This window comes from Lagopus muta, chromosome 3 (genome assembly GCF_023343835.1).
Source record: "Lagopus muta isolate bLagMut1 chromosome 3, bLagMut1 primary, whole genome shotgun sequence".
Taxonomy (NCBI): Eukaryota; Metazoa; Chordata; class Aves; order Galliformes; family Phasianidae; genus Lagopus; species Lagopus muta.
In genome coordinates, this window is record NC_064435.1 from 1,618,591 (window position 1) to 1,633,978 (window position 15,388).

A 15,388-nucleotide genomic window follows, 5' to 3' on the forward strand; every position below is an offset into this window, starting at 1 on the left:
ATGCAAAGATCTATTTTTCACTTTGCGGAAATGTTAGGAAATGTGGCAGCAGGACAGTGTGGAAAGTGTTTGATGCATTGCAATTAGATGTGGCTTTAATTAAGCAAACGCAATAAGCTGGTTGAGCAAACCTTTCCTTCATTTCTTACTACAATTGCTGCGTTATTCGGACGCTTGAGAAATTTCCATGAAATTGGGGTAAAGAAGCAAAAGGTTCTGGCAACACAGCATTTCAAAAATAAATTTGAAAGGGGAAATAAAAAATAAAATAAAAAAAAAGGTATGAAATTGAAAGCAGCAGGAACAAAATTAAGGTTTGACATTGTCCAGAAAGAAGCCCTGACCCCAATCTCAGCACAAGCGGTGCAAGTAGAACTATTGCAGCCCACGATGTGGGCTCACTGCAGTTTAAGCAACATCCAAAGCTGCTTCTTGCAAGGAAATCTTCCCTTTGCAACTTTGGATACTCAGGAAAACCTGCAGCTCATGCCCAAACATTCCCATCATTGCATCATGCCAAAGAACATCCCAATCTCCAGTAGCTTGTTCACCCCTCTGTGGCCTCAATTGTCCTGCCTTCATTCTGTGTTGGGATGGGATGATTGAAGAGCCCAACCTAAGACGTGAGAACATCTGAAGTTGGATTACTGCTATACTGTGCTGATTTTGATGTTGTTTGAGTAGGGTCTCTCAGCCCTTCAAGCTCAGTCCCTTGTTTCTGAGATTACTCAGTCCCTTTATCCCTTCAGATTCAATCCCTTGGTTCTGGGATTGCTCGGTCCCTTGGGCCCTTTTGAGCTCAGTTGCTTGGCTTTGGGTTTGCTCAATCCCCTCTTCTCTTCCAAGCTCAGTCTCTTGGTTCTGGGATTGCTCAATCCCTCGGACCCTTCAAACCCAATCCCTTGGGTTTGGAATTACTCAAACCCTTTATTCCTTTTAACTCAGTCTCATGGGTTTGGTAATCCTCAATCCCTTGTTCCCTTTGGAGCTCAATTAGATTTTCCAATCCCTTGGAATTTCTCTATTCCATGTCGCTGTTAAGATCAGTCTGCTGGGTTTGGGTTTTGTCCCCTTGGAGCTTGATCCCTTGGTTTTGAGATTAATTAATCTCTCAGCCCCTTTTGAGTTCAGTCACTTGGCTTTGGATTTGCTCAATCCCTTGGCTCCTTCAAGCTCAATCCCTCAAGTTTGGGATTGCTCAGCTCCTTTTGAACTCAGTCCTTTCGTTTTGAGACTGCTCGATCCCTTGGTTCATTTATGTTCAAATCCTCCAGTTTAGAGTTGTTCAATTCTCAGCTTCTCTTGAGCTCAATCCCTTGATTTTAGGATTACTCAACCATTCAGTGCCAGGACCCTTTTAGCTTCATCTCCTCAGTTTTAGGATTTCTCAATCCCTTGGTCTCTTTGAGCTCAACCTCTTGGGTTTGCAACCTGCTCTCCTTGAGGAGCACCATTGGATCCAGGGTGTGCAGAGCATGGTAGATGCTCCATCCTCCTTGCAAGCATCCACAGAGCTGATTTTGCAACAGCATTGAAACCAGAGCATGCATTGTTAATTGAGCGTGCGTTGCTGATAACAAAACTGTGAGTGCCTGAAGCAGGGACATGCATTTTCCTGTTCAGAGCTGGGATGCAGTCAGGCAGGAAAGCATGAAAAGCTGCTTTAAAAGCCCTTGTTTTGTTGTTACCTTCCAGAAAGTGAGGGTTTCTGCTGTCTGGTGAGTAAAATAAATTACCCCCAGCAGCTGCTAGTGCTGATCATCTGAAACAGTGGAAGCCACTTAAATGAATAATAATTAAAGAAATAAATTTCCTGAGTGCCAGCCTCAAAACTTTTTGTTCAGCAATAAAGGCAGGAGAGCCCCACAAAATGAATGGCCACCTCTTCCAGAAGTAGGCTGCCCGTGCCACAGAAGGCAAAGCACAGTTATAACATGACCTATTAAAGGAGATGGCATGGTTGAAAAGAGCCTTTTTTCTTAGTGCCAATGCGTGAAGGGGGTTGAGCAGAAGCAAGCTGCAGTGGTGCAGGTGTTCAGCAAGGTTAAATAATGGGATGGTGGTGCAAAACCCCATGGCAGTGATTGCTGAGCTGGAGCAACATCCGACACTTGGAATGAAGCCCATTTCTCTCCTTGTGTGAGATTTTGATTTGGGGTTATTGTAGGGGGCTTAGTGGTCCTGTTGTCACAAGGGGGTTTACCTGATGCCCCAACATGATGCTCCCGAGCATAATTACTCCACTGTACTGCTTGGTCCCAACACATCCCCTTGTCTCCTGCTCTTTCACTGTGCCCTAGGAGCAATAGAATCCTGCCTAAATAATTAAGAGTGTAATTAACCACACTGCAATGTTTGCAGTTGATTTGCATGCAAAGGGAAATCTTAGCTGGCATTCTCAGGAAGCGTTAAAAAGTCCTGGGGTGGTGGGGAGTTGCACGGAGGTGTTGAAGCTGAATGAAAGAATCCCACATCCCACCCTGGAAAGCACCCAAGAATGGTGGATCCACCCAAAAATGGATGGATACCAAATGGCATCCTGGGCTCCATCAGAAGAGGGGTGGCCAGCAGAGACAGGGAGGTGATTGTCCCCCTCTACTCTGCTCTTGTGAGGCCCCGTCTGCAGTACTCTGTCCAGTTCTGGAGCCCCCAGTACAAGAAAGACGGAGAGCTGTTGGAGAGGGTCCAGAGGAGAGCCACGAAGATGATCAGGGGTCTAGAGCACCTCCCCTATGAAGACAGGCTGAGGGAGCTGGGCTTGTTCAGCCTGGAGAAAAGAAGGCTGCGGGGTGACCTCATTGCAGCCTTTCAGTACCTAAAGGGAGCCTACAAGCGGGAGAGGAATCAACTCTTTGAGAGGATAGATAACAGCAGGACAAGGGGAAATGGTTTTAAGTTGAGGGAAGGAAGATTTAGGTTGGATGTCAGGGAGAAGTTCTTTACTATGACAGTGGTGAGGTGCTGGAACAGGCTGCTCGGAGAGGTTGTGGATACCCCATCCCTGGAGGTTTCAAAGCCAGATTGGATGGGGCCCTGGGCAACCTGGTCTAGCAGGCAGGGTCAACCAGGCAGAGGGTTGGAGATTCATGATCCTTGAGGTCCCTTCCAACCCTGGCCATTCTGTTGTTCTGTGATACGTATGGTTTGCCAAGGTAGTTTGCCAACGGAGATGTCTGCCAGCCTTTCCCTGGAGGAAAGGGACCAGGTACCAGAGGAAAGTACCCATCTAATCCTGCAATCTGTGAAGGAAACCATCTGGATTAATTCATGGGTGCTGTCATAGGGGTACAGCCTCCAGTCTCTTCAATGGAGAGCCCTATTGACACGATCACCTTCCTCCATTTTGTTCCAGAAGCAAAGTTCAGAGTGGGTTGTGTCCTCTGAGAGACCTCCGGAGCCAGGCTATTATGCTGTGGATTCGAACAGAGTTGGGGAAAAAAAATAAAAAAATACAGAGTTAGACGATAGCCCCTGCCATTAATCATAGCTGTAATCATGCATTTAATGAACATGACAGCTCCGTTCCCTCTGGAGCGACGCGCCGAGGCTCACGGCTGGGTGAGGTACAACAATCACTTCTCAGCTCTCCGAGAGCCAGCGTCGGGTTGGGATGATGCATGAAGAGAAACAGCCCCGTTTGCACGGGCTGTGGGTTTCCTTACAGATGATGCTCTTCGACCTGACTCAATCGTTAAGGAAAAAAAATAAAAGGAAGAGAGAAAAACACCTGTCCCTTATGCAGGATATAAAATATCAAGCCTGACGCCGGCGTGCTGTGTGTAATCAGTTAAAAAGCCCTTAATGTGCAGTTCTTTGATGCTCACCCAGCAGCTTTTTTTGTGTGTGTTTCTTCTTCTTCTTCCTTTTTTTTTTTTTTTTTTCCTGTGCACTCTTATTTAAATATCTGCAATGGAAATTCTGCCTTTAGCATAGGGATGTATGGTTTGCTGTCCTGCTCCAGAAGCACTTTGTCCCAGTACTGGTCCTCTCTCAGCGTGCTTAATCACTCTCTTGCAAAATTCAGTTGGGTTGCATGTGGAGGAAGGGCCAAGTGAGGCTCTCCAGGGTCACAGTCAAGCTTAGTGGCACTCAGCATTATGTTTCATAGAATCACAGAATCGCTAAGGTTGGAAAAGACCTCCAAAATCACCCAGTCCAACCATCAATCCATCCCCACTCAAGCCCAGCAAACCATGTCCCTCATGTTTCATTGAGTCTCGAGCCCTATGGGCTTGCACACAAGCACATTTCAGCTTCTATTTTTAATTTAATCCCTTTCCATTCCTCAGTGTCATTTCTCAACCCCATAGGGCATAGGTGCCTTTGGAGAGCTCAACACTCCACTGTGCATCTGTCTTGCTCTGACCTTGCTCACTGATTCCTTAGAGGTTTGCAGAGAATCACTTGTGTTTCAGAGTGGTAACACATTGGAATAGGCTACCAATGAAGGTGGTGGAGTCACCATCCCTGGAGATGTTTAAGAGCTGTGTGTGGCACTTGGAGACATGGTTTAGTGGACGTGGTGGGATGGGTTGGGGTTGGACTTAGAGGTCTTCCCAACCATAATGACTCTGTTATTCTATTTTAACATTAACATTTAACCTTTTTTTTTTTTTGGTTTTTTTTTTGCATGATGGAAAAGTTTCTAAAACCAACGTTGTGCTGCAGCTCCATAAATCCCAATAGACAGAAGAGAGAAATGAGGCTTTGCCTCTTTCCAGGCTGCTGCATGTTAAAAACCACATAATTACAGAGCTTCTGAACCACATGGCCGATGGGCTGTCTCCTCCTGGGTAAATATTTAGGCAGTTCTCTATTAGTTGGACGAATATTTCCACTCAGAGTAATTAGAGAGCAAGGAGGAAGTGTTGCTTTGCCAGCTGCCAGGCTGCTGGATGTGGTCAACGGGTGCTTCCGTGCTGCATTTTGCAATGAATGGGAGTGATTCTCGTGCATTGAAACTGCTTGGAGGCTGCGAATTAATTCCCAGTAGGAATCAGTAAAGAGTGATACGCATCCAGTGTGGCACATATTCCATCCTCCCAACATTTTCAAATAGTTTTAGGTTGCGTATAATAACATTTCTTCTTGCCAGAAGATGAAAGCGGTGAAAAAAATCCACCCAGCCGTTCAGCCATGTCTGTAGTATGGGTACATACCCATTTAAAACCAGCTGAAGGAGACTGTTGCACCCTTTATTTATTTACCTATTTATTTATTTAGCAGTTCCTCTTCTCTGGCAAAGGATGTGGTTGTCAGGCTGCTTTAACTAAAAGGATGGCACATGAGCACTGAGAGACGCTCGTACCCTAGAGTCTGCTTTTATGCCCAGGTATTAAATATTTAAAGATATTGTCTGCTGCCCTGGGGAGCCCACTCTTGGGATAGTTTGTCCTGCTGAGCTTGCTTTCAAGTGCTTTAAAAATAATTGCAGAGGACTGAGAGATGCTCTAACCTTTCCCTAATGATGGGCTTTAATTTGGATCTCTCCCTGCGTTGTTTGGGAGGTCAGCTTTGCTTGATCTTGATGGCCTCATCACCTTTCCCTTGGAGAAGCAGAACCTGAGCCAAAAGCCAAAAAAACAAACATCCCCAAAAACAGTTCTTGTGACTGGTGAACTTCTATGGTGGAGTGACTGCATCAGTGAACAAAGGGAAGGCAACTACTGTCATCTACCTGAACTTGTCGAAGGCCTTCGACATGATCCCACACCACATCCCTAACTCTAAATTGAAGAGATATGGTTTTGAAGTGTAAACTGTTCGTTGGATAAGGAGTTGATTGGATAGTTGCAACCAGAGGGTTGTTATCAGTGGCTCTGTGTCCAGGAGGAGGCCAGTCACGAGTGGTTTTCCCCAGGGGTCCATCTTTGCACCAGTGCTCTTCAACATCTGTATCAATGACATAGACAATTGAGTGCACTCTCAGCACGTTTACTGATGACACCAAGTTGAGTGGTGCAGTTGACACAATAGAAGAGAGGGACACCATTCAGAGGGGTCTGGACAGACTCAAAAACTGGGCACACAGGAATCTAATGAAGGTTAACAAGGGCAATTGCAAAGTATTGCACTTGGGTTGAGGCAATTCCAGATACAGGTGTACAAACTGGGAGAAGAACTTATTGAGAGCCGAGCTGCAGAGGAAGACTTTGGGGGTCCTGATGGCCAAAAAGCTGGGCAGACTGCCCAGAAAAAAGTGTGGATGTCCCATCCCTGGAGGTGTTCAAGGCCAGGCTGGATGCGGCCTTGGCAGCCTGATCTGGTGGGTGACAACCCTGGTTGGAACTGGATTGTCTTTAAAGTCCCTTCCAAGCCAAACATTCTATGATTCTGTGATCTTTAAGATCCCTTTTGACCCAACCATTCTGTGGTTCTATGAAATGCCCCTGTAATACTCAGTGATCTTGCACCAAGCTTCAACACACGTTGTAATATCTGCTGCACCCAAAGATTTTTGCTCATGTCCTGCAAGCTCTCGATGCCTCCCATCTCCAGGCACGGGCCACCAGCATCACATTTGCTCTTTGCATTTGCAAAGGGAACAGATGGGGTTTTGCAGCCATTGGCAGCCAGAGTGACAGCTCGAGTGCCGGGACTGCATGCTGCTGCGCTATCAAATTCCACTCACTCACTCCCCAGCACACCCAGGATGGCAGGTGAGTGACTGAAGCACGCTGCTACCACCTGGAAATGCCTTTTATTTTCAATTCAGTCTTTCCTACAGCACTCAAGGATAATTTAATTGCATGCATGCACGGACTGAAGTCAGCCACTGGGCTTCCCTGGGCTGCTGCAACCTCAAATTTTGCTCCTCAGCCAATGCATACGTGTGAATTTCCCTGGAGCAGTTTCCCAGCACCAAGGAAAGGATCCCTGCAGCATTCAGAGGCCTTTTTTTTGCAGGGCTTATCCTCGTTGCAAAGCTTGCGTACTCATCCAAGCAGTAATATACCAAAGAACACATGATCCTGCAAAATTTTGTGATTCTGAGCAAATGGTCATGAATGTGTCTGTGTTTCTTCCTGTTTTCCAACAGCACGATTGAGCTGCACGCCCAGCAGTCCTGGCTTCTCTCCATTTGGCTGCCTGAACCGATCAGCCACGAGCCGATACATTGCAAGGTCTGTACCCACAGTGTGATTTGTGCTCAGGATGGTGTATGAAGCGTGTGATGGGGCTGTTTCATTGGCTCTTAGTTTGATGAAGCTCTGTTCACCCCCATTCTCAGTTGTAAACTTAGCAGGAAGACGCTGGCTGCTGCTCTGAAAGTTTCTCTTGAGAGGGTTTGAAAGGTCAGTAATGGATATCAGCACATTTAAGAATTCAAATCCTTCTCTAGCCCTCTCTGAAAGTCCCTTTTTACAACAACTCTATTGTTCTCGAGGGCAGCAGTGTCACTGCCATCTGTAGAGCAGCAGTTTGTATTTTTTTCCCCCATGACTCAATAAATCACATCCTAATACAACCCAGCAAACTTGCAGGTTTTCCTTCTCTACCGAGTACCCAACCAGTGCTGCTGCTCCTGCAAACTGGGAACCAAGCATGTGGCAACTGGGAAGCACCACGAGTAGGAAAATGACAGCACATTACCACTGCTTAACACCCTGCTGCCTTTCTTATTGCCTTCCTTCTATGCTACAGATGTGCCACGTATCATCGCGTCCTTAAGTATGAGCATTTGCAGACAAGCTCCTCTTAATTGTAGTAGACTAAAATTTATTCCCAAAGTGTCTTGGTTCCAGATGTCTGTAGGCAGACTTGGTGCCAGATTTTAGCTATGTTTTATTATAACCCATCTCTAATACCACCTAATTTAAAATCTGCCATCAGTTAATTGGTGGTAAGGTCCATCCTGCAAATAAGTGCGCTTAATGTGCTGGCCAAATATCTCACAAAGGGTGTTGACTGTAGGAGAGCCCTTTTTCCATATCATAATTTCAGCAAAGAAGTGCTTCTTCGCTTCCTCCTGGTCCCATACAGTCCTATAGTTGATGGGTAATCACTTCTTCAACTGCAAGCTCATGGGAAACGTGTGCTAAACAACTTCTGATATCCTTAAGAAACTTCTAGTGATATCAGGTACTTAATTTTGTCTGGTATTTGGTGTTACCTTGCAGCCAGCATAGGAGAGGACTTTTTCTGCCTCACTGTGTTCCTGTAAGCTTCAGGGAAGCTCTTTGCATGCTCACAGTGTCATTGAAGATTATCTTGGTCATGGAGGAGCCGGTGAAGGGCTCTTAATAGGCTCTTGCACCTAAGGTCTCTTGTGCCATATCCCAGAGAAGGTCTGGTTCGTGTTCTCTGTACCATGCCATTAAATAGTCCCGGAGGACAAAACCCCTACTTGTCTTCTCCCAAGTGAGCAGATCAGCTCCTGCCCTTTGCTTAGATATCCTATGGTCCAGGCCCAACTTGGTGGCCTTTTACTGGACTCACTGTGTTGGACTGAGAATCCCAGATTGGACCTTATATGCTACTGAGGTGTTGCAGGCACCATAGTAATTCTAATAGAGGGGGTAGATCCCCTCCCTCATGTTCCTGGCTGTGTTCACAGCCCAGCATGTGGCTGGCATCATGACCTCTCCTGTGAGGAGAGGCTGAGGACACTTTGTCTATTTTGGAAAGGAAGCTGAGAGGTGACTTCATTGCTCCCTACAGCTTTTATAAGAAAGTGGAGAGGGAGGTGTTGATCTCTTCTCTGCAACAGTAGTACACATGGGAATGGCACAAGGCTGCTCCAGGTAAGGTTACATGAGGTAACATTTCTTTACCATGGAGATGGACAAACACTGGGACAGGCTTTCCAGGATATCTGGCTAACTGCTGGGTGCTTTCTTTTTCCCCAGAGTTCCCAAGTGTTCTGCAGAAGTGCTTTCCAGTATAGGCTGGAAAAGACCCTTAAAGATCATCTAGTCCAACACTTCTACCATCTTTCACTGGATCAGATTGCTTAAAACATGGGACTACTTTATCTCAAATGCAGACATTTGCTGTAAAATTAGCCTGATATTCTAGATTTTTAAAGATTCATGCTGAAGTTGGCAAAAAAAAAACCCCAAAACTAGAAGAATCTAAAAGCCTATGGCCCAGTGCAGATTTTCTGAATATTTAATTCTCTCTTCAATGTGCAGCTTGGTCTTTTCTGTGATTTTGGGTACCGTTGAACCATTTTCTGTGTGTCGTTTTGTGATATCATTGTACTGAAGTTGTAAAGTTGGAAACATCCATCTTGCTCTGTTTAGCCGTGCTGTTCAGAGGAGTTTGGCCATCATCCGTCAAGCCAAGCAGAAGAAAGAGAAGAAGAAGGAATACTGCATGTACTACAACCGCTTCGGCAAGTGCAATCGTGGGGAGAACTGCCCCTACATCCATGATCCAGAGAAGGTGGCAGTCTGCACCAGGTACGGATGGATGCAGTAACCATATGCTATGACCCATCGTTGGGCCATCAGTTGGCTCTGGTACTTGCTTGTGTGACATTCTGCAGGGAAACTCCCAGTTAAAGAGATAGAAAAACATGAGAACTGCTGCATGAAAAATGCTTCCTCGACTGGCTGCTTCCCTGCTAGGTTAGGTACCTCCTTGTCCATAGGTCGTGAGAAGGAAAGGTTAATAGTTCCCTAATCACCTTCTAGGCATCATTTATAACTCTATGTAATCTTCCTTTTGTATCCAGACTTGCCAGACAGGAGAATCCTAATCTATTTAATCTCTTCTGGTAATTTCTTTTTCTGAATTTACATGACATTTCATACCTACTCATGATAATTAAGCATCACAGAACCAGAATGCACGCTTTAGTTGTTTGCGTGACCTATGGGAAATGTTTTAATACTTACTTCATGTCTTGGAAGTGGATACCACCACTAATACACTCATGTTTCTTATGATACTTATGGCACCTAAAAAGATAAAAGATTGAAGTAACATGTACTGTTTTTTATCGTAAGAATTTGTAATAAGATCCAGTCAACATTTGTTAAACATAATTAGAAGAATAATTGTTAGCATCAGTTACCGCCGTCAATTTGAGAATGCCATCACAGTTTGCAAGGCAGGATTTGAAATTAAAATATTTAGCCAGCCTCCAAAAAGACCATTCCATCCACTCCATGCAACAAGTTTGAATCCCTCATCCTGCAATGCCACACAGCTAAGAAGCCTAGTAATTTATTATGGGAGAACTGATTAATGTTGCCAGTTCATTATACCTGCCCAACAGTTGATTAAACTATATTATTAGTCGTTTAAAAAGCGTGGAAAAGCCAACTCTGCTGATGAACTCTTTGAGTAATTTCTTCTTAAAATTGCTGCTGCACGAGAAATCATTTGTGAGTTGCACAACGCTCGATGGGAGACCATATAGGAGGGAAAGGCGATTTTTGCCTTCATTTTTTTTAAGCTGATTTCACTTGCTTGCACTCAGTTTCTCGTAATACAATCCTATTCTATATTTTTTTTCTCATGATCTTTTATTTTTCTCAGTCTGTGTTTGTTTTAGGTTGTCCTTTATTGAGAAGCTATGCTGTAGTTGTAAAGATCTGCAAATCCAGCTGCCACCAAACGTTTTTTACATCTGTATGCTCCCATTTATATCTTGTTCATACCAATCTGATAGTGATAGGACAGTGGAGAATGGTTTTAAACTAAAAGAAGGGAGATCTAGATTAGATATTAGGAAGAAATTCTTAGAGAATGGTTAAACCCTGGCATTGGCTGCTATGAGAAGCTGTGGTTTCCCCATCCCTGGAGATACTCAAGGCTATGTTGAATGGGTTTTGGGCAACCTGATCTTGTGAGTGGCAACCAGCCCACGGCAGGGGCTGGGACTGGATAGGCTATAAGATCTCTTCCAACCCAACCGTTTTATGCCTCTGTGATCTTTGAGTTCCCTTCTAGCCCAACAATTCTATGACTCTATAATCTGTAAGATCCATTCCAACCCAAGTCATTCTATGATTCTGTGATCTGTAAGAATCCTTCCAACCCAAACCATTTTATGGTTCTATGAAGGACCTCACCAACACAAGCCATTCTGTGATTTGATGATTCTGTGACTTGACTTAAGGCATATTATAGGCTTTAATGGTGAACTTTATAGCAGTTTTATGTGTCAGACAAGAGACTCAGTGTTGAAAAATGGCTTCTTTTTTTACCTATTCTCACATCCACCCCTCTCCCTCTGGTCTCTTGGCAGGTTTCTCCGTGGCACGTGCAAGAAAACAGATGGGAAGTGTCCATTCTCCCACAAAGTTTCCAAGGACAAGGTCCGTATGGCTTCCTAACAAGTTTGCTGTTGCTTTTTTAACAAACTGACCTACAGAGGTGTTTATGATGGCTGTAGGGAAGCCTGTGTTATAGAGTGCTTCAAATAGAGTTCATTTGTACTTTGCTTGCCAAGCTGCTTGGGCTTGTTATAGGGTCAGGGCTTATAATGGGAGCAGAGTGTGCTGCTTAAACCAGTGTGGTGAATCAGTAGATTAGTGTGTTAAGCAGTGGATTGGAAACCAGAGCACCTGGAGCTACTGGAAGTATCAGTGACATGTGTTGGGTTAAGGAGCACTTAAACTACAGTAATCACAGAGTAAGTGCATGGGAGCAGTGTTTACAGCATCTAATCCTTCCCTGTGCAGGATCACCCTTATTCTAAATCACCCCATGCTAGGGGTAGACAAGGACAGTGTCGCAGCATCCAGGAGCCTTTGGGCATACGTTCACCTCTCTGTAAAAGCTTGGCAGTGAAACTGTTGGGCAGAATGGCTTTTGATTTCATCATTGCTTTCATCTTGCTTGGAATATTTGTGAATTTGCCCTTGTAGGACCTTCTTCACTCTCTTCCATTTGAGCATCATTGGAAAAGGAGGGTGCATCACTGCCTTTGGACATACAATTTTCTTGTCTCCTTTTCCTCCCTTGTAGTTTTCTCGTCTCTTTTTCCTCCCCTCTCTGCATACAGCACGTTCGTTGTCACCAAGGAGCTCATAAGTTATGCTGGTGGTGAGCAGAGTCGCTCCGAGCGAGACACAAAGCACCATATGTTTTTTACATGTCTCTTTCTTCAGAGTCATTTAATCATGAGTATATAAAATAGAGAAGATAGACTGGGGACAGCTGTACTCCATGACTCATGGCATGACAGAGAGCAATGGGGATGAGGACTGATAGAAGGAAGAAGGACTGTTTGAAGTTGTTTTTTTCCTTATAATGTGAAGACAGGCTTCAGAAATAAAGAAACGAGAAAGAAGAAGTGTTTGCAAAGGGTCTTGCTGTTTGTGTGGCTGTTGACATATCCAGAATCGCTGTAATTGACAGAAATTTGGAGTAGACATTGGGATAGGATGTCTTTAAGAGATGCTGCTAATTTCTTTATGTTGAAATAATGAATGTACAAGCACTGCTAGCAGCGCTCGACCCATTACCAGTACCTCTGAGCTGGAGGACTGGTACTGCATGGGATGATCATCTTCCGTTCATACCAGTGAGTGCTCCTGCATGTTTCAGCAAGTTTTGGAGCCTGATGTTGATCCCATAGTGATCCAGACCTCATAGGATACTCAGCCTCCATCTATACCAGTGAGTTTATGGGTCCTGGGTATTTCAGCACACATTGGATTCTGGCGTTGATCCCAAATCAGACTTCATGGGATGCTCAGCTTTCATCTATACCAATGATTTAAGTGGTCTTGGATATTTCAGCAGGCATTGAAAGCTGGTGTTAGTCCCGTAGTGGCCCAGACCCCATGGAGTGCTCAGCTTCTATCTTTACCAGTGCATTGAGTGGTTCTGGGTGTATCAGCAGATTTTGATCCCAGGGCAAAAACATGCATGAAAGTTGGGACTTAGAAATATCCATATGAGTCCCACGGGGTCCTGAAGCATCATCTAATCCCAGGCTGAGTGGTTACATCAGCATAGGAAACAAGCAGGTGACAGCCCTCCAATTCAACCCTAAAATGAATCCGGTTGGAGGAGGTGTTTGTAGCTGTGCAGATCATGCTCTGTAAGGAAGGAGGATTATTTTTTGCAGGATTAGGCACCCTGGAGCAGTTCAGAGTCTCCACTTGCCCTGTGCTTGTCGTCAACACCGTCTGGAAGAGAAACAAGCTTCTCTGAGGAGCTGGAGCCTGCTCACAGTGATTTATGGCCATGGGGAGCCAGCTGCCCAAAGCAAGAGGCGACTCCACTATTGAGCTCCTGTAACTCCCTGTTAACCCGGGTGATTACAGGCAGAGGTGGTGATTCCCTCATTTATCAACTGAGGAGGAAGGCAGGTGAAGTTGTTCGGCAGAGGAAGGCAGTGTTTTCCCCGTGTGCAGGTTTTCCTGGGCGAATTGTTGGGTTCAGGATGAATGAGTGGCTTACTTTCAGCTATTTGAGTTGGGGTTTTCCCTTGTTACCTATTTTATTATTTGTTATCTATCATCTATTTTAGTATCTATGATATATTTTAATATTTCTTATCTGTTATTTGCAGTTAATAATGACTGTGGTGCTTAATGGCAAATGGATTGAGAGCACTGTCCAAGGTTCTGCTGATGGCAACGTTAGTTTGTTCTCAATGTCATGTTGGGATTTTGGGGGCACCCAGACATTCAGAGTGCCATCTGGGATTGTCATCACATGTCCACTTTGGTGGAAAGTCAGCAGAATGGTCCAGGAAAAGGAGCAGGACTTTATTGGGGCTAAAGCTGTTGGTTTGAGGGTAAAAGCTGCACTCAACCTGGAGCATCCCATGCATCAGTTTCCCCATTGAAAAGTCACAGAATTATAAAATGGGGGAAATCCCTTTTAAACACAGAGGCTGTGGATTCAGCTGTGAGCAGCAGATACCTTTTCCACATCCCAAACAGCCAAATCCTTTTTCCAGCTGTGGTCCTGTTCCAAGGATGCTCTCTGGTGGATACCCCAGGGCAAAGCACTCATTCATGTGGTCACTATGCCTGAGAGATAGCTTCAGAAGCCAATCTGCCTCTGCAAGCAGTGGAAAAATTAGAGGGAGCCTACCTGGGGGATAGGGGAAAGTGGAGCTAATGGGGTTTTCACCCTATAGGGGACGCTGGGCAGAGCTGATTCCTCTTCTGTGCAACGGGGCAGAGCCTCCAGCATGTCACTGTGATTTAGAGGAACCCATAAATCTGAATGAATGGGTTTGTGACTGAAGGTTAGCAAGAGGCTAGGACTCCGGCAGCCGCCCGCTGCTGCTACAACAGCTTTTCCCCTTGAGGAACTTGAAAAGAATCAGCATTTTTCTCCCTAATAGAGCTTCAAAACTCTGTTGTGAGCAATTTGGAAATTCACGTTGAGTTTCGGGTTCATTAGCTGCTGGCTCCAAAGCGTGTACATAGTCAAAGCTGTCTAATATGGACGCACCGCACCAGTGCCTTGAATTAATGTTATTGTTATTTGTGTGGACGTAGTGGGGTGCAAACAAGGTTAATTGAAATGAGAGTGCTGCTTCCTCTTGATAATGGCTCAGGCTTGACAGCTAGGAGGAGTTTATTTTTGTATAAGAGCTGGCTTTATTATCCCTTTTTATTAGAGCTAATTTGGGCTCTATATCAAAAACTACATTAAGGGAATCATTTACGGTCACACCACCACCAACAAAAAAGATAGCCCTAGAGCCCTGTCCTTTATGTTAATGTCTGCAGTTAAAAGACAATTAAAAATAAACTCTTCTCTCTTAAAGCACCCTTTGTTTTCTTTCCCCTCTGCTCCCCCCTCCCTCTATTTCTCCCTTTCTCTTTGCCTCAAATGAGCCAATTTAGTTAAAACCTTAAACGTGCCCTTCAGGGAAAGGGACTTTTCTGCGCACGCTTATTGTAGAAGGGTAAGTATTGGTTTGGGGACGCTTGAAGCAGCAGCACTGGGATGAGCAGAGGGATCAGTGGTGCACTGAGCAGTAAGTAAATTTTGCATTTAGGGGATGGGACAGCATTGAGGGGATGGGACAGCATTTAGGTTACAAACCGATCACATTGCAAAGCTGCTTCTAGGGTTGGGAAGTTACTTTGAGTTAAGGATGGTGACATATTGCTGCAGATTGGTAATTTGTTTTTAATTATAACAGCTGGAAGAAGGTGAAGTTTGCAGTTTGAAGTGGTGGGTGAATGCTCTCTTGCTTTTTGCTGGTTTGTCATAGTGATGCTGAAGCTGGGGAGCAGCAAGTGTACTGGGACAGCTCTGCTCCTCCTCCTCTCCTGAAGCATTCTTCCTCCAGCTCCAGTCCTCCTATAGCTCTAGGAGTGCTGGGCTATTGCTTGCATGTGATACAGCCCCCCCTACAAATAATGCTTGCAAGCACTTTTCCGCCTTGTTAAGTTGTGGGATTACCTTCATGCTGCTGGAAAACCCACATAAGAGAGAGGAAAACCATGATGGGAAA

At 44.9% G+C, this 15,388-nt stretch overlaps 1 protein-coding gene across 2 annotated transcripts in view; it reads left to right on the top strand.

The window, feature by feature from the left end:
• The window catches only part of ZC3H3 (zinc finger CCCH-type containing 3), a 154,970-nt gene that overhangs the window by 108,591 nt on the left and 30,991 nt on the right, over positions 1–15,388 (top strand). For both annotated transcript variants that reach the window (XM_048938848.1, XM_048938849.1), the window contains exons 6-8: positions 7,040–7,124; positions 9,246–9,404; positions 11,201–11,270. In XM_048938848.1, coding sequence (XP_048794805.1) covers positions 7,040–7,124; positions 9,246–9,404; positions 11,201–11,270 — 314 coding nt within the window. The remainder of the gene's footprint in view (positions 1–7,039; positions 7,125–9,245; positions 9,405–11,200; positions 11,271–15,388) is intronic.